Source organism: Symphalangus syndactylus, chromosome 24 (genome assembly GCF_028878055.3).
Source record: "Symphalangus syndactylus isolate Jambi chromosome 24, NHGRI_mSymSyn1-v2.1_pri, whole genome shotgun sequence".
Classification (NCBI taxonomy): domain Eukaryota; kingdom Metazoa; phylum Chordata; class Mammalia; order Primates; family Hylobatidae; genus Symphalangus; species Symphalangus syndactylus.
Window position 1 is genome coordinate 40,930,457 of NC_072446.2, and position 17,506 is coordinate 40,947,962.

The 17,506-nt window shown below is 50.3% G+C and overlaps 2 protein-coding genes across 2 annotated transcripts; one reads left to right on the top strand and one right to left on the bottom strand.

Annotated features, from left to right (window-relative positions):
* The first annotated feature begins 3,542 nt into the window (after positions 1-3,542).
* On the top strand, positions 3,543-4,078 carry LOC129474722 (small ribosomal subunit protein uS13-like). Its single transcript, XM_055266323.2, has one exon. The coding sequence runs from the start codon at positions 3,583-3,585 to the stop codon at positions 4,039-4,041; it is 459 nt and encodes a 152-aa protein (XP_055122298.1). The 5' UTR covers positions 3,543-3,582; the 3' UTR covers positions 4,042-4,078.
* An 11,734-nt stretch (positions 4,079-15,812) lies between these two features.
* On the bottom strand, positions 15,813-17,046 carry ID1 (inhibitor of DNA binding 1). The gene is made up of 2 exons (XM_055266322.2): positions 16,510-17,046; positions 15,813-16,267 (listed from the first exon to the last, which is right to left on the bottom strand). The coding sequence occupies exons 1-2, from the start codon at positions 16,933-16,935 to the stop codon at positions 16,226-16,228; spliced, it is 468 nt and encodes a 155-aa protein (XP_055122297.1). The 5' UTR covers positions 16,936-17,046; the 3' UTR covers positions 15,813-16,225.
* Positions 17,047-17,506: the final 460 nt, after the last annotated feature.

Sequence of the window (17,506 nt, forward strand, 5' to 3'; positions counted from 1 at the left end):
ATTTTAGTCTTACAGTAGATGTAAAAATAGTACAGGGTGTTCCTGTATACCCTTCCCCTGGCTTCCCCTTCTGTCAACATCTCAAACAGTGATAGAACATTTATCAAAACTAAGAAATTAACCTTGGTACATTACTATGAACTAAAGTACAGAAGTTTTTCAGATTTCATCTGTTTTCCTACTTATGTCCTTTTTCTGTTCTGGGATCCACATCAGGATCTTTTTCTTTCTTTCTTTTGTTTTTTTTAGACGGCGTCTCGCATTGTTACCCAGGATGGAGTGCAGTGGCGCAATCTTGGCTCACTGCAAGCTCCACCTCCCGGGTTCATGCCATTCTCCTGCCTCAGCTGCCCAAGTAGCTGGGACTACAGGCGCCCACCACCACGTCCGGCTAATTTTTTTTTTTTTTTTTTTTTTTTTTTTTTAGTAGAGACAGGGTTTCACCGTGTTAGCCAGGATGGTCTCAATCTCCTGACCTCGCGGTCTGCCCGCCTTGGCCTCCCAAAGTGCTGGGATCACAGGCGTGAGCCACCGCGCCTGGCCTAAACCAGGTTTTTCTTTTCTTGTTTTTTCTTTTCAGACAGTCTCACTCTATGGCCCAGGCAGCAGTGCAGTGGCATGATCTCAGCTCATTGCAACCTCCGCCCTCCAGGCTCCAGCGATCCTTCCACCTCAGTCTTCTGAGTAGCCCGGTCTACAGGAATGAGCCCACCACACCCTGCTAATTTCTTGTATTTTTTTGTAGAGACAGGGTTTCACCATGTTGCCCAGACTGGTCTCAAACTCCTGAGCTCAAGCAATCCTCCCGCTCAGGCTCTCAAAGTGCTGGGATTACAGGTGTGAGCCACCACACCTGGCACCAGCAGTCTTTTTCAATCTGTGACAGTTCCTTGGTCTTTCCTTCTTTTTTGTGACCTTGACACTTTTGAAGAGTCCTATTCAGCTGCTTGGTAGAATGTCTTTCAAGTTGGATTTGTCTGAGATTTTCTTGTGATCAAATTAAAGTCATGAATTATGGGGAAAATGTCACAGAAGTGGTGTCATGCCTTTCTCAGTGCATCCTTGCAGAGGCACCTGATGTTGACATGGATGACCACCGATGTTAACCTTGATCAGTTATCTAGGGCAGTATCTACTGGACTTCTCCACTGTAAAATTATTATTTTAGGCTGGGTGCGATGGCTCAGGCCTGTAATCCTAGTACTTTGGGAGGCCGAGGCGGATGGATCACGAGGTCAGGAGTTCAAGACCAGCCTGGCCAAAATGGTGAAACCCCGTCTCTACTAAAAATAAAAAATTAGCCAGGCGTGGTGGTGTGCACCTGTAATCCTAGCTACTGGGGAGGCTGAAGCAGGAGAATCGCTTGAACCCGGGAGGTGGAGGTTGTGGTGAGCCGAGATTGCGCCACTGCACTCCATCCTGGGTGATAACTCGAGACTCCATCTCAAAAAAAAAATTATTATTTTACTCTGTGTAGTTATTAAATATACTTAGGGAGATACTTTGAAATTATGAAAATATCCTTTTTCTGCTTGAAGTTTACCCCTGGAATTGGGCATCCTTTGGTGGATCATTATCTTCACTGTCAGTGCTTAGTAAGTTATAGTCATGATGATGATGATGATGATGATGATGAACTGGATCCGAGCAGAGCACTTGCCAGCCAGGTTCCTGGAGCTAGTTTTTCCTCTTGGAGCCTCACCTTTCTCATTCATAAAATGGAACAATCATGGATCTGACCTCACTGAGTTGTGGAGGTGTGTTGAACTGAGATACTGGCAGCAAAACACCCAGCACAGGATTTGACACATAGCAGGTATTTTGGTTTGGGAATGTCATTGCTAGGAGACTGAATTGTGCAGGGTGGGAGGTGGCCGTGTGGGGCACCTGGGGGCTCTGGGTGGGAATGATCCTAAAGCAATCCCTGCAATTGTCTGTAGTCAACAAGAGGGAGGAGGGTTGTCTCTGGAGGTCAGCAAGGGAGCCTGAGAGAGTTTCCAAACTAGACTAGCTTTCTGGAGGAGGTGAATTCAGAAAAACGAGGCTTGGAAGACATCACTGGAAGTCATTTGTGCAAAGTCTGGAAGTTGAAACAGAAAAGAGAGGTCATGGCAGATAGGCACTAACTGAGCCCTCACGCAACAATAGGTTTTGGTGACCAAAGCCACTCTCAGTACCCCCTTCCAGGGCTGCGGACGAGGCTGCCAGGGGATGGCAGGTGCCTGAGTGTCCCTCTTCCCAATGCCAAGGCATATGCAAGATTATCCCAGAAACTCTACCCAGCTGGATGAATGGAGTTGAACCCGAGTGTGGTGGGCATACATCTATTCATCCACTCTCTCATTTATTCAGCAAATATTTATTAAGCACCAACTATGTGCCAAGCTCTGGGCTGGACAGTGAGCACATGGCAGAGAACAAAGCAGTTCATGGAGCACCCATTCCAGAGACAGAAAACATGGTAAGCAATCAAACATGATGGTTCTGGCTACAACAAATTACCATAACAAATGCCCGATAACAAATTACCCTAAAACTTAGTGGCTTAAAACAACCATTTTACTATATCTCACAGATTCTGTGGGTCAGGGATTAAGGTGGAGCATAGTTGAATAATTCTTCTGTTCCCTGTTTTTGTTTTTATTTTGTTTGTTTGTTTGTTTGTATTGTTAGTAGAGACGGGATTTCACCGTGTTAGCCAGGATGGTCTTGATCTCCTGACCTGGTGATCCGCCTGCCTCGGCCTCCCAAAGTGCTGGGATTACAGGTGTGAGCCACTGCGCCCAGCCTATTTTTGTTTTTTTTTTTGAGTCAGAGTCTCATTCTGTAGCCCAAGATGGAGTGCAGTGGCATGATCTCGGTTCACTGCAACCTCCACCTTCCCGGGTCCAAGCAATTCTCCTACCTCAGCCTCCCAATTAGCTGGGATTACAGGCATGCACCACCATGCCTGGCTAACTTTTTTTTTTTTTTGAGACAGAGTTTTGCTCTTGTCACCCAGGCTGGAGTGCAGTGGCATGATCTTGGCTCACTGCAACCTCCCCCTCCCGGGTTCAAGCGATTCTCCTGCCTCAGCCTCCTGAGTAGCTGGGATTACAGATGTCTGCCACCATTCCCGGCTAAGTTTTTTGTATTTTTACAGGTGTGAGCCACGCGCCCAGCCGGCTAAGTTTTTTTGTATTTTTAGTAGAGATGGGGTTTCACCATGTTGGCCAGGCTGGTCTCCAACTCCTGACCTCAGGTGATCCGCCCACCTCGGCCTCCCAAAGTGCTGCTATTGCCAGCACACCCGGCCCCTATCTCCTTTTAACCTGTTTTTCGTTGTTGTTTCCTTCTTTATCACCATTCACATCTGTAATTGTCCTCCGGGCAAGGAACTGAACCTCTCTGAACATACTGCACTTAGAATAGCTTATTATCCTCATGACGGCTTTTGTTTGTTTGTTTTTATAATTAGAGACAGGGTCTCATTATGTTACCCACTCCTGGGCTCAAGTGATCCTCTCCCCTCAGCCTCCAAAGTAGCTGGGACTACAGCTCTCTTCCACAGGAGGCCTACACGCCACCGCTTGTGCTGCCGCCATGTCTCTAGTGACCCCTGAAAAGTTCCAGCATATTTTGCGAGTACTCAACACCAACATCGATGGGCGGCGGAAAATAGCCTTTGCCATCACTGCCATTAAGGGTGTGGGCCGAAGATATGCTCATGTGGTCTTGAGGAAAGCAGACATTCACCTCACCAAGAGGGCGGGAGAACTCACTGAGGATGAGGTGGAACGTGTGATCACCGTCATGCAGAATCCACGCCAGTACAAGATCCCAGACTGGTTCTTGAACAGACAGAAGGATGTAAAGGATGGAAAATATAGCCAGGTCCTAGCCAATGGTCTGGACAACAAGCTCCGGGAAGACCTGGAGCGACTGAAGAAGATTCGGGCCCATAGAGGGCTGCGTCACTTCCGGGGCCTTCGTGTCCGAGGCCAGCACACCAAGACCACTGGCCGCCGTGGCCGCACTGTGGGTGTGTCCAAGAAGAAATAAGTTTGTAGGACTTGTCTGTTAATAAATAGTTTATATACCTATGAAAAAAAAAAAAAAAACAAAGTAGCTGGGACTACAGATGCACACTGGCACCCCTGGCTCAGTTTATTTTATTTTCTTTCTTTTTTTTTTTTTGAGACAAAGTTTCGCTCTTGTTGCCCAGGCTGGAGTGCAATGGTGCCATCTTGGCTCACCAAAACCTCCTCCTCCCGGGTTCAAGCAATTCTCCTGCCTCAGCCTCCAGAGTAGCTGGGATTACAGGTAGCTGGTACAGGCATGTGCCACCATGTCTGGCTAATTTTTTTGTATTTTTTTTTAGTAGAGACGAGGCTTCTCCTTGGTGGTTAGGCTGGTCTCAAAACTCCCGACCTCAGGTGATCTGCCTGCCTCGGCCTCCCAAAGTGCTGGGATTACAGATGTGAGCCACTGCACCTGGTCATTTTATTTCTTAATGGCCTCAAATGTTTGACATTCTTCCTGTCAAAAGGGGGGTGTATGTCTCCTCCCCATGAACCTGAGAGGCTTCTGTGACTGCTTGAACCAATAGATTACAGCAAAATGATGCTGTAATCCCAGCACTTTGGGAGGCCGAACCAGGTAGATCAATTGAGCCCAGGAGTTTGAGACCAGCCTGGGCAACATGGTGAAACAAAAAATACAAAAATTAGCTAGGCATGGTGGCGTGCACCTGTAGTCCCAGCTACTTGGGAGGCTGAGGTGGGAGGATCCCTTGAGCACTCTGAGAGGCCCTATTTGGAAGGATTGCTTGAGCCCAGGAATTTGAGACCAGCCTGGACAACAAAGTGTGACCCCGTCTCTACAAAAATGAAAAAAACAAAAAAATTAGCCAGGCGTGATGGCACACACCTGTGATCCCAGCAACATGGGAGGCTGAGGCGAGAGGATCACTTCAGTCCAAGTTCAAGGCTGAAATGAGTCATGATCGCACCATAGTACTCCAGCCTACAGAGTGAGACCCTGTCTCAAAAAAAAAAAAAAAAAAAGAAGGAGATGGGATGGTGGGGGAAGACCCTCTAAGCTAACCTTTGGGCTGAAAGCTGAAGGACATGAAGATATGCAGGATGTAGAATTTGAGGCACAGGCAAAGTCTCCCCAGTTACGAAAGAGCAACTGAAAGGAAACCAAAGTGACTGGAGGGGAGTGGCGAGGGGAGAGTTAGGGGAAGCGGGTGGATGTAGGCAGGAACCAGGCCTTACTGTGCCTTGTAGGCTATGGTTAACGAATTAGGATTTTATTCCAAAAGTAACGAACGCCACAGGGAGCATTTAAGTGAGCAAGTGACATGATCCCTGTATTTTTTAGAAGGATCCCTCTGGCTGTCATGTGGAGAATGAGGGGGAAATGGAAGCAGGGTGACTGAGGAGGCTATTGCAGTATCCCAGTGAGATGATGGGCACCAGGGTAATGGCCAAGGGGAAGGGCAGAAATGCGTAAATTTGGGATATATTTAAGAGCTAAGGCCGGGCATGGTGGCTCATGCCTGTAATCCCAACACTTTGGGAGGCCGAGGCAGGTAGATCACCTGAGGTCAAGGAGTTCGAGACCAGCCTGGGCAACATGGTGTAACCCCATCTCCACTAAAAATACAAAAATTAGCTGAGTGTGGTGGCACATGCCTGTAATCCCAGCTACTCAGGAGGCTGAAGCAGTAGAATTGTCTGAACCTGGGAGGCAGAGGTTGCAGTGAGCTGAGATCCTGCCACTGCACTCCAGCCTGGGCAACAGAGCAAGACTCCGTTTTGAAAAAAAAAAAAAAGCGGTAAGACCAGGCACACTGGCTGACGTCTGTAATCCCAGCATTTTGGGAGGCTGAGGCCGGTGGGTCAATTGAGCCCAGGAGTTTGAGATCAGCCTGGGTAGCATGATGAAACAAAAAAATACAAAAATTAGCCGGGTGTGGTGGTGCACACCTGTAGTCTCAGCTACTTGGGAGGCTAAGGTGGGAGGATCACTTGAGCCCAGGAGACAGAGGTTGCACTGAATCAAGACTGCACCACTGCACTCCAGCCTGGACCACAGAGTGAGACTCTGTCTTTAGGGGGGTGGAAAAAAAAGAGTTAAAGTTGGCAGGACTTGGAGATGCAGTGAGTGTTAGTGTGTATTTGTCTTGGGACGGTTTTCTTTTTTTTTTTTGAGATGGAGTCTCGCTCTGTCACCCCGGCTGGAGTGCAGTGGCACAATCTCAGCTTACTGCAACCTCTCCCTCCCGGGTTCAAGCAATTATCCTGCCTCAGCCTCTCAAGTAGCTGGGACTACGGGTGCGTGCCACCACGCCTGGCTAATTTTTTGTATTTTTAGTAGAGATGGGGTTTCGCAATGTCAGCCAGGATGATCTCAATCTCCTGACCTCATAATCCACCCACCTCGGCCTCCCAAAGTGCTGGGATTACAGGAGTGAGCCACCACGCCCGGCGGGATGGTTTTCAAAGAGCATCCTGTGTTTCTAGTTTGCCCAGATTTTTTATTTTTATTTTTATTTTTTTGAGACGGAGCCTTGCTCTGTTGCCCAGGCTGGCTTGCAGTGGCCAGATCTCGGCTCACTACAACTTCCGACTCCTGGGTTCAAGCAATTCTCCTGCCTCAGCCTCCTGAGTAGTTGGGATTACAGGCGTGCACCACCACGCCTGGCTAATTTTTGTGTTTTTAGTAGAGACAGGGTGTCACCATGTTGGTCAGGCTGGTCTCGAACTTCTGACCTCATGATCCACCCACCTTGGCCTCTCAAAGTGCTGAGATGACAGGTGTGAGCCCACCGCGCCCGGCTGCCCAGATTCTAAAACCAGCCTAGAAGACAATTTTAAGGGTAAAATATAGTCTTGTTAATCTTCAAAATGGGAATGAAATATATTCTCATGCCTGACTCCCAGAATCACTTCCAAGGCTGTGACCTTAGCCCAAGAGGCCAGGTCTGAGGGATTCTGGGCAAGTCACTGAACTTCTCTGGGCTTTCCTTTTCCTATCTCTACAATGAGTGCGCTGGGTTAAGCTGTATGTAAGGGACCTTCCAGTTCTGATTATTCTGTTTAATCAAAATAGACTCCAGTCCAACCTAGTAATGTTTAAATTGTGCATCACCTAGGATGCAGCCATCCTACTCCTTTTAACACATATTCACTGAGGGCATTCAGAGCAGCACTGCTGATAACAGCAAAACCCATGAAACAATCCAAAGGTCCATCACAGGAGATTGGGGCAATAAATCACATAATAGAATACTACAAAGTGGGCTGGGCGCGGTGGCTCACGCCTGTAATCCCTGCACATTGGGAGGCTGAGGTGGGCGGATCAGCTGAGGTCGGGAGTTCGAGACCAGCCTGACCAAAATGGAGAAACCCCATATCTACTAAAAATACAAAATTAGCTGGGCGTGGTGGCGCATGCCTGTAATCCCAGCTACTCGGGAGGCTGAGGCAGGAGAATCGCTTGAACCCAGGAGGCAGAGGTTTCGGTAAGCTGAGATCGTGCCATTGCACTCCAGGTTGGGCAACACAAGCAAAACTCCATCTCAAAAAAAAAGAATACTACAAAGTGGTGGAAATGAATGAATGAAGGCAAGAAATCAACATGGATGACTCTCATGTAATTCATGTTGCATGAGAAAATCAGGTTGCAAAAAATTGCACGTAGTGTGATTTTATTTATATAAAAGGCAAAACCAGGTAATGTTAAGTAATGGATTGTTTAAGGTTGCATACTTGTACATATGTGAAAAAAAATAAAAGAACAAGCAATTGATTAACACAAAGTTCTGGATAAGAGGTAAAATCTTATGGGGATTTTATCCCGAAGGGCAAACACAGGCTTCAAATGAACTAATATTCTATTTTAAGCAGCGTCTTGCTGGTACTTAAGTGTGTATTTTATAGTTTTATATATATATATATATAAAATTTTTTTTTTTTTTTTTTTTTTTTGAGACGGAGTCTTTGCTGCCCAAGCTGGAGTGCAGTGGCGCGATCTCAGCCTCCCAAAGTGCTGGGATTAAAGGCGTGAGCCACTGCACCTGGCCAGTTTTATTATTATCTTTAAACTGCAGACGTATGATATCTGCTCTATTGTAGGTATGATACATTTCACAATTGAAAAAAAGAAATTTCCAAGATTAGGCCAGGCGTGATGGCTCACATCTATAATCCCAGCATTCTGGGAGGCCGAGGTGGGCGGATCACCTGAGGTCAGGAGTTCAAGACCAGCCTGGTCAACATGGTGAAATCCCATCTCTACTAAAAATACAAAAAATGAGCCAGGCTTGGTGGCGAGCCCAGATTGTGCCACTGCACTCCAGCCTGGGCGAAAGAGTGAAACTCTGCCTCAAAACAAAAACAAAAACAAAAAACAAAACTAGCCTGAGCGCCATGGCTCAAGCCTGTAATCCCAGCACTTTGAGAGGCTGAGGCGGGCGTATCACCTGAGGTCAGGAGTTCGAGACCAGCCTGACCAACATGGAGAAACCCGTCTCTACCAAAAATACAAAATTAGCCGGGCGTGGTGGCTCATGCCTGTAGTACCAGCTACTCGGGAGGCTGAGGCAGGAAAATCGCTTGAACCCAGGAGACGGAGTTTGCAATGAGCCGAGATTGCGCCACTGCACTCCAGCCTGGGCGACAGAGAGAGATTCCGTCTCAAAAAAAAAAAAAAAAAAGAAGAAAGAAAAGAAAAAGAAAAAAGAAATTTCCAAGACTAGCTCAAGATCTCCTCCTTTAAAAGGGAGGGAATGAGGCTCATAGGGGGTTGTCACAAACAAGGAAGAGGAAAGAGGATGAGAGAATGGGGGAAACGGAAGCCAAGTGGCGCCTGAGAGAAGGGACTGAGGGTTTACATGTGCGCAGAACTCTTCACTCTCCTAATACGCTTGCAGCTCTGGCTGCAGTTCCCAAGGCGTCCACTAGAGGCCACCAAGGCATCAGCCTCCGCCTCTCGCAGCAACCAGGCCGCCTTTCTCGCCCACGGTGGCACAACCGGGGCTCTGCCCGGGAGGGGGCGCTGGTGGCCAGAGGAAGACGGGAGCGGGCACAGCGCCTGTGTTTGCAGCTGCATGAATGAGACCGGCTGCTCTGGAAAGGGCTGGCCCGCCTGCCAGCTCTTCTCTGCCGCCCAGAGATTTTAGGGTCTCAAACCCAAAAACCGGGCCGGACAGGGTGGCTCACGCCTTTAATCCCAGTGATTTGGGAGGCCGAGGCGGGAGGATTGCTTGAGCCCAGGATTTTGAGGCCAGCCTGGGCAACCATGCAAGACCCCGTCTCTATTACAACAACAACAGGCCGGGCGCGGTGGTTCACGCCTGTAATCTCAGCACTTTGGGAGGCCGAGGCGGGTGGATCACCTGAGGTCAGGAGTTGGAGACCATCTGGCCAACATGATGAAACCCCGTCTCTACTAAAAATACAAAAAATTAGCTGGACGTGGTCGTGCACGCCATAATCCCAGCTACTCGGGAGGCTGAGGCAGGAGAATCGCTTGAACCCAGGAGGCGGAGGTTGCAGTGAGTCGAGATTGCGCCATTGCACTCCAGCCTGGTGACAGAACGAGACTTTGTCTCAAAAATTAAAAAAAAAAAAAAAAAAAAAAAAGCTGGGCATGGTGGCAGGCACCCGTAACCCCAGCTACTTGGGAGGCTGAGGCAGGAGAATCACTTGAACCCAGGAGGCGGGGGTTGCAGTGAGTTGAGATGGCACCATTGCACTCCAGCCTGGGCGATAAGAAGGAAACTGTCTCAAAAAATATATAAATAAATAAAAATAAATTAATAAAATAACAAAACAAACCCAAGCAACGAACAGCACCCACAGACACAAGTCTTTGTCTTCTGCAGCTGTGCCTTCAAGCTTGGGCCCTGCTCTGTCTCCTTTATATATAAAGGAGAGAATCTAGGTTTGTGCAGCCTCTAAGGAAAAGAATACAACATTTTGCAAATCTTGCAAAACACACAGAAATCATGCTAACACATGGCTGATACTCTTTCCATGTGAGGAGGCTTGAAGTTTAAGCTTCAGTAATTTCCAGGTAAATGCACCTCTGATTACACATCTGCATATTTATCTACTGCGTGTCTCCCACTAAGAATGTAAGTTCCAAGACTGCAAGAATTTGTATCTGAATTGTTAACTCCTGAGGCCCCATTCCTAGTATACTGTAGAAGCTTTGTAAACTATTTGTTGCAAGAACCAAGTTGGGGCTAGTTTTATAGGTAGAAGTACAATGGCCTAGCCTGAGGCTTGAGGAGTGCAAAGGTTTGGGATGATATCACTAAAACCTCAAAACAGTGAGTATAATACCCATTTAAAAGCTGGGAATGAGGCTGGGCATGGTGGCTCACACCTGTAATCCCAGCACTTTGGGAGGCCGAGGTGGGCGGACCACGAGGTCAGAAGGTCGAGACCATCCTGGCCAACATGGTGAAACCCTGTCTCTACTAAAAACACAAAAATTAGCTGGGCATGATGGCGCGCGCCTATAATCCCGGCTACTTGGGAGGCTGAGGCAGGAGAATCGCTTGAACCTGGGAGACAGAGGTTGCAGTGAGCTGAGATCGTGCCAGTGCCCTCCAGCCTAGCAACAGAGGCAGACTCTGTCTCAAAAAAAAAAAAAAAAAAAATACCGGGGATGGCAGGGTGCAGTGGCTCACACCTGTAATCCCAACAATTTGGGAGGCCAAGGCAGGTGGATTACCTGAGGTCAGTAGTTCGAGACCAGCCTGGCCAACATGTAGAAACCCTGTCTCTACTAAAAATACAAAAATTGCTGGACGTCGTGGGGCATGCCTGTAGACTCAGCTACTCGAGAGGCTGAGGCAGGAGAATTGCTTGAACCCAGGAGGCAGAGGTTGGCAACAGAGTGAGACTCCGTCTCAAAAAAAAAAAAAATGCTGGGGATCCTGAGAGCCCAGGAGGTGAAGCAGGTGCCCAACTAGAAGTGGCACTGGGCCTAGAACCCGCATTTGCCTTGCCTTTTGCCCTGCCTTTGCTCCCAGCCACTGTCCTCCCCTTAACCCCCCTTGCACAAGGCCTTGATGCAACCCTGTACTGGCCTGGGGCACCCTGCTTGAGGACAGCGTTGGGAAGGAGGTTTTGCAAGAGTTGCAGCAGGAAGCAGCACCAGCCAGGGCAGGTCCAGGGAGATAAGGGCACCCTCGCCCCTCCCTGTGCTCCTCCTGGCCTTCTGGTTTCCTCTTCCCTTCCCTTTCCTGGAAAGTGGCGCCTGCCTGGACCCTGGCCCCAGCCTCGCCCAGCTCCTGGCCTGGCCCTGTGACTCACCTCCTTTCTTTCCGGCAGCCATGCTGGGATGTGAGACCTGCCTGCCACCAGGAAGCCCTGCTGTGTGTGACACTGGGCAGCAGGGAGCTCTCTCTGGCTGGCAGTTCCTGGTGCTCAATAAGAGTCAACTGGCATGGGTCAGGTATGGTGGCTGACGCCTGTAATCCCAGCACTTTGGGAGGTCGAGGCGGGCTGATCACCTGAGGTCAGGAGTTCGAGACCGGCCTGGGCAACATGATGAAACCCCCGTCTCTACTAAATATACAAAAATTAGCCAGATGTGGTGGTGCGTGTCTGTAATCCCAGCTACTCAGGAGGCTGAGGCATGAGAATTGCTTGAACCCGGGAGGCGGAGGTTGCAGTGAGCCAAGATCACATCACTGCACTCCAGCCTGGGCGACAGAGCGAGACTCCATCTCAAAAAAAAAAAAAAAAAAAAAGCTGGGCACGGTGGCTCATGCCTATAATCCCAGCACTTTGGGAGGCTGAGGAGGGTAGATCACCTGAGGTCAGGAGTTCAAGAGCAGCCTGGCAAACATGGTGAAATCCTGTCTCTACTAAAAATACAAAAATTAGCTGGGTGTGTTGACACATGCCTGTAATCCCAGCTTCTTGGGAAGCTGAGGCAGAAGAATTGCTTGAAACTGGGAAGCAGAGGTTGCGGTGAGTCGAGATTGCCCCATTGCACTCCAGCCTGGGTGATGAGGAAAACTGTCTAAAAAAAAAAGACATTCCCCAGTGTGGGTTGCAAAAATTGTGATATGTGTCTATTTCTTGCATTTATCTGAGTTATGCTTTTAAAACAAATAAATATAATGACAAGGTATGATTTCAGTTGGAAATAAGATGAAAGGCTTTATAAACTGGACATACTGTGGGAACATGAGGCCCCTCATAAGCCTGATTTAGACAAGTCTGATTTCTGGAAAGTCCTCTAAGGTAATGTGCAACGTGGCCTTGGGTGGGTCACCTCACCTCTTTGATGCCTCTGTTTTCTCATATGAAAAGTGAACATAGGCCGGGCACAGTGGCTTACATCTATAATCCCAGCTCTTAGGGAAGCTGAGGTGGGCAGATCTCTTGAGGTCAAGAGTTCGAGACTAGCCTGGCCAACATGGTGAAAACTCTTTTCTACAAAAAAAATACAAAAATTAGCTGGGCATGGTGGCACGTGCCTGTAATCCCAGCTACTCAGGAGACTAAGGCAGGAGGATCACTTGAACCTGGGAGGTGGAGGTTGCAGTGAGCCAAGATGGTGCCACTGCACCCCAGCCTGGGCAATAGAGGGAGACTCTGTCTCAAAAAAACCAAAAAAGTGAATATAGCAGTAGGCCCACACCTGGTAGGGCTGTTGAGACAGTCCGCTCAAAACACTTCATTGCAACATGCACTGAGTATCTACTATGAGCCTGTGCTATGCTTTTTAGGTGCATTGGTTCAATTAATCCTTAAGGCCCAGGTTCTGAAGCCCATTTTCCAAAAAAGAAAAGAGGCTCTGACAGGTGAAGTGATGAGCATCAGGGTTGATTCTGGGCTTGTGTTCTACCTGCCTCCCTACTAAAATGTTAGCCTATTACTCTTGTGGTGGTGATGGTTGCTCTTATTAAAATGAGCATATGATGATAGCACTGGCCTCGTTAAAGTTCTGACGATTAAATGAATTGATATTGTAAAGAGTTTAGTATGGTGCCTAGCACATAATAAGCTCTCTGTATTTCTTAAATAAAATTAACAGTACAGCCCCGGAAAGGCAGAGTCCAGTGCCCAAGAAACTTGGTCCTGGGGTTTCTTGGCATCTTCCACCCCAGCTCCTGGCTGCGTCCTGTCCAGGAGGGGTTAAGGAGTTAATGATTTCCAAAGGAGCAGGGTTTTGTGTGTTACATGCACACACACCGGTGGCCTCTGTCCACCTCCCTCCCTCTGCGAGGCCCGGAGCCTCTTATGCAAGCCGCCGGCGCCCGCCGGTTCCCAGGCCCGGCTGCAGCTGCGGGCGGAGGGGCAGGGCGGGGGCGGCGCGCTGTTTGTCTAGCGCGGCGGTGCCAAAGACTGCGGGCCCCAGACAGCCAGGCGCCTCCGTACACCTGGGGATGCTCAGGTTAAATAGCTCTGCATTCCTCGGGCCCAGCTGATGGAAACGCTCCCAGGCCGCCACCGAGCCGGCCTCCAGATGGGCTGGGCCTGGGCCAAAGGGGAAAAGAGGGAAACGTGGAATCCAGAGTGTGCCTGAATGGCGGGGGAGGTGGCCCAGGCCCCCGCCGCAGCCCCTTCCCCCACGGAAGAAGGCCCTGCATGTCAGAGTACGCGAGGGGGAACCCGCTCACGTCCCCGTGGGTGGGCTTGCAGGCGGGGGCCCACACGTGGGAGGGAGTGCACACGTGTTTCTCCGAGGACACTCCAAGGACTCACAGGCGACAATTAATAATGATAATTTATAACTATGAAACATCCTGTGCCAAGCACTGTGCTAAACGTTTTACACACTTTATTGCATTTATTCTGTACTACATTCCGTGAGGTTGGTACTGTAATACAGCAGCCGGTGGGGAGGGGGGAGCAAAGAACATAATTCGCCTGCAAGTACTGTGTTCTTTGACAAAATCCATAAACTGCTTGTGGAGGGGGTGTACCTGGCTTAATGTTAGTGCTCAAATTATCATCTTTCTTTTTTTTTTTTTTTTTTTTTTTGAGTCGGAGTCTCGCTGTTTCACCCAGGCTGGAGTGCAGTGGCGCGATCTCGGCTCACTGCAGGCTCTGCCCCCCGGGGTTCACGCCATTCTCCTGCCTCAGCCTCCCGCATAGCTGGGACTACAGGCGCCTGCCACCTCGCCCGGCTAATTTTTTGTATTTTTAGTAGAGACGGGGTTTCACCGTGTTAGCCAGGATGGTCTCGATCTCCTGACCTCCTGATCCGCCCACCTCGGCCTCCCAAAGTGCTGGGATTACAGGCGTGAGCCACCGCGCCCGGCCTAAATTATCATCTTTCATTTGACTTTTTGTTCATACCCTCTCTGAGCTTGTTCCTTCTGCTGTAAAACTGGGATCACAATCTTGCATTTAGCCCCACAGGGATCCATGAAATCCTTTTTGTAAAGGGTTGAGTTGAGCAGAGCCAGGCTTCTGGTGCTAGGGGCTATTGATTCTATTCTATTGTTTATTGACAAAATGTATTAATAGCCCTTACCTGTCTGGGACAAGTTATTTGCCATTCCTGGGACTCAGTTTCTCCATATGTAATACATGGGGGTTTACCTGGCAGCAATCCTTGAGGGTTGGTGCCCCCAGGACCTAACGATAGCCCAGGGAGTTGCCACGTGAACTTTTGAGGAAGGGTTTGCCCAAACACAACTGTCCCCACATTCACTCCAGACCCGCAGAGGCCCAGGAATGCCAACCAATCTATAGAACAATTATACACACAGAAACCCAGTGTGGTTCTGTGGCCCCCAGACGCTCAAACCCATCCATCATCCCAGACCCATGCAGAGATGCCCACAATGCATTTAGGCACAACACACAAGCCCAAACAGCTGGAGGTTCCACACTTATCTGCAGAACACGTGCTCTCATTTGCCCTTCTGCACACAGCCCCGAGCATACCCCTACTTACACCCCCCAAGCCTATATGTGAACAGTTGGCCCATCCCCACTGTGGGAGTAGGGGGGAAGACCAGCTTACTCCTGTTAGACACAGGCGTAGACACTCATACATGCTCCCCTGAGTAGAAATCCACATGCATGTCCAGGAAGATAGACCCTTGCCAATGACATATTTTTCCTGCTCAGGAGCTGGGGAATGAGACTCATCCACTCCTCAGATCCTACGCAGAAGCCCTGGGGTTGGGGGGAGATTTGTTTGAGCTGCCGACGGAGCCAGGCCAGGGTGAGGAGGCTGAGTCTGGACCCACAGCAGGTGTCCCGGCAGCTGTGCCCAGCCTGATCCTGCCAACTTGCTCACCCACTTGGATCATCCAGGGGCCCCAGGGCTGCCTGCTGGAACCCAGAGGTAGGCTGTTGGGGGAGGCACCTCCTACTGGGGAATGGGGTGATAGAATCACTGCCTCTCACAAGCTCTGGCCCTAAGCAAGTCCCTTTCCACTGGGTCTCACTTTATCCACATCTTGGCAAGGAAGTGGGTGGTCCAGCGACCAAGTTCTCCAACTTAAATGGCTTGCTCAATACTCCAACACAGAGGGGGCCCTGGCAGGTTCATCTGCATTTTAACAACCTCCCCAGGTGATCCAGATGGCCCAATGATCACTTTGAGAAACCCCAGAGGTCTAGAGTATTTAGTTTTATAACACTGGGGGAGCAGGGAAATGGCCAGGGATGGTGGGGGGAAGAATAGACTTTAAAGACACCGGAAACACTCATTCAGGCCGGTAAGAGCAACAGTCCAGATGTAGCCCTCCAATTCTCCTCCCAGAACCAGCTGTGAAGAGGGTCAGGGGTCAACTCCCAGCGCAGGCCCCTCCCCTCAATCCAAGAGGTCACTACAACTTTACCACCATCTAAATTATTTGTTTAATAACAAAAAAACAGCCCCACAGAACTATTGTAAAACAATATTCTCAGTCGGTGATCATTGTAATATACAATACAAAGCAATTTCCTCAGAAATCTGAGAAGCACCAAACGTGACCATTTTTTAAAATGTCTGCTTTTCAAAAAATAGAAACACATGAGTGGAATCCCACCCCCTGCAGTCTCTGGTGACTAGTAGGTGTGCAGAGAGGGTCGCCCTCTCCTCGCCAGTCCCTCAGCCCTAGGCTGGATGTAGTATGGGCGCAGTGGCCGCCGATCGGTCTTCTTCGCCCCCAGATCCGGCAAGGCGCGTTGGGGAGACCCACAGAGCACTTAATTCCTCTTGCCCCCTGGATGGCTGGGGTCCGCCGGTCCCTGGGGCAGGCGCTTCAGCGACACAAGATGCGATCGTCCGCAGGAACGCATGCCGCCTGTGAAAACGAGAGAAGAGGTGAGACCGGCGGGTTGGAGGCGACGCCGCTCCGAGCGCAGCGTACGCCCCCTTCCCCAGGAGGCACGACGGGGGAGCGCCTTTTCCAGGCTCCTTAGGCACGCCCGCATAGCCAGGTACCCGCAAGGATGGGACGGAAGTGGTGCAAGCGCCCACGCCCTCTCTAGCCTCAGTTTCCCCGTCCGTATAAGAATGACCCTAGTGGTCGGATCTGGATCTCACCTCGGCCGTCAGGGCGCTGATCTCGCCGTTTAGAGTGCTGAGCGGAGCCCGGACCGGCAGCCCTCGGCCCCCGGGGGTCCCGACTTCGGATTCCGAGTTCAGCTCCAACTGCAAGTCCCTGATGTAGTCGATGACGTGCTGGAGAATCTCCACCTTGCTCACCTTGCGGTTCTGGGGCAGGGTGGGCACCAGCTCCTTGAGGCGTGAGTAGCAGCCGTTCATGTCGTAGAGCAGGACGTTCACCTGCTGCTCGTCCAGCAGGGCAGGCAGGCGCGCCCCGGCGCCCCCGGCGCAGCGCGAGATGGCCACACTCTGCTCAGACAGGCAGCGCACCACCTCGCCCGCGCCGCCCGCTGTCTTGCCGGCCTTCAGCGCGCAGCTGGGGCCCGCGGCGGCGGCGGCGGTGCTGCCACTGGCGACTTTCATGATTCTTGGCGACTGGCTGAAACAAAATGGGCAAACCGAACGGAGGAGATGGGAGCCCAGAGCAAATACGGAAAACCGAGCAGTTAAGAACGTGGAATAAGAGTGCGGAGCCACAGCTGGTCTTTTATAAACACGCCACGGTCCCCCGGAGGGGCGGGCTCAGAACGTTCAAAAGCAGCCAATGGGCGGCATGGGGGCGTGGCCCGCTCTCCTAGGTCCCGCCTCCTGCTCGTCTAGTGCACCCTCGCAGTGTGGAAAGACGACCCGAGTTTCAGGAACAGCAAGGGTGGGTCGGTGGCAGGGCACCGGGCAGGGCAGGGTAGAGGCGAGGGCTGCACTGGGCTCCTCTGGAAGGAGGCAAGGAAGCTAAGCCGGCATTGCCTTATAATGAAAATACCTCAGGAATCAGTTTTTCCCATATTCACTTTCTCACTTCTCCAGCTCCATTTCACAGATGAGAGAAATTGAGGCCCGAACGGAGAAGCGGCTGGCTCTGGATAGCCCAGAGAGCCTGGGTTTCCGGACCCCCTTGGAAGATGCTTCTCGGACCCTGATCTACAAATATCAGGAC

What these genes read in the sequence shown, in the direction of transcription:
- LOC129474722 (XM_055266323.2), top strand. Translation starts at nt 3,583, where the DNA reads ATGTCTCTAGTGACCCCTGAAAAGTTCCAGCATATTTTGCGAGTACTC.
- ID1 (XM_055266322.2), bottom strand. Translation starts at nt 16,935, where the DNA reads ATGAAAGTCGCCAGTGGCAGCACCGCCGCCGCCGCCGCGGGCCCCAGC. An exon ending in TCAGCGCCCTGACGGCCGAG is followed by an intron (nt 16,268 to 16,509) that starts GTGAGATCCAGA and finishes TCGTTTTCACAG; the next exon opens with GCGGCATGCGTTCCTGCGGA.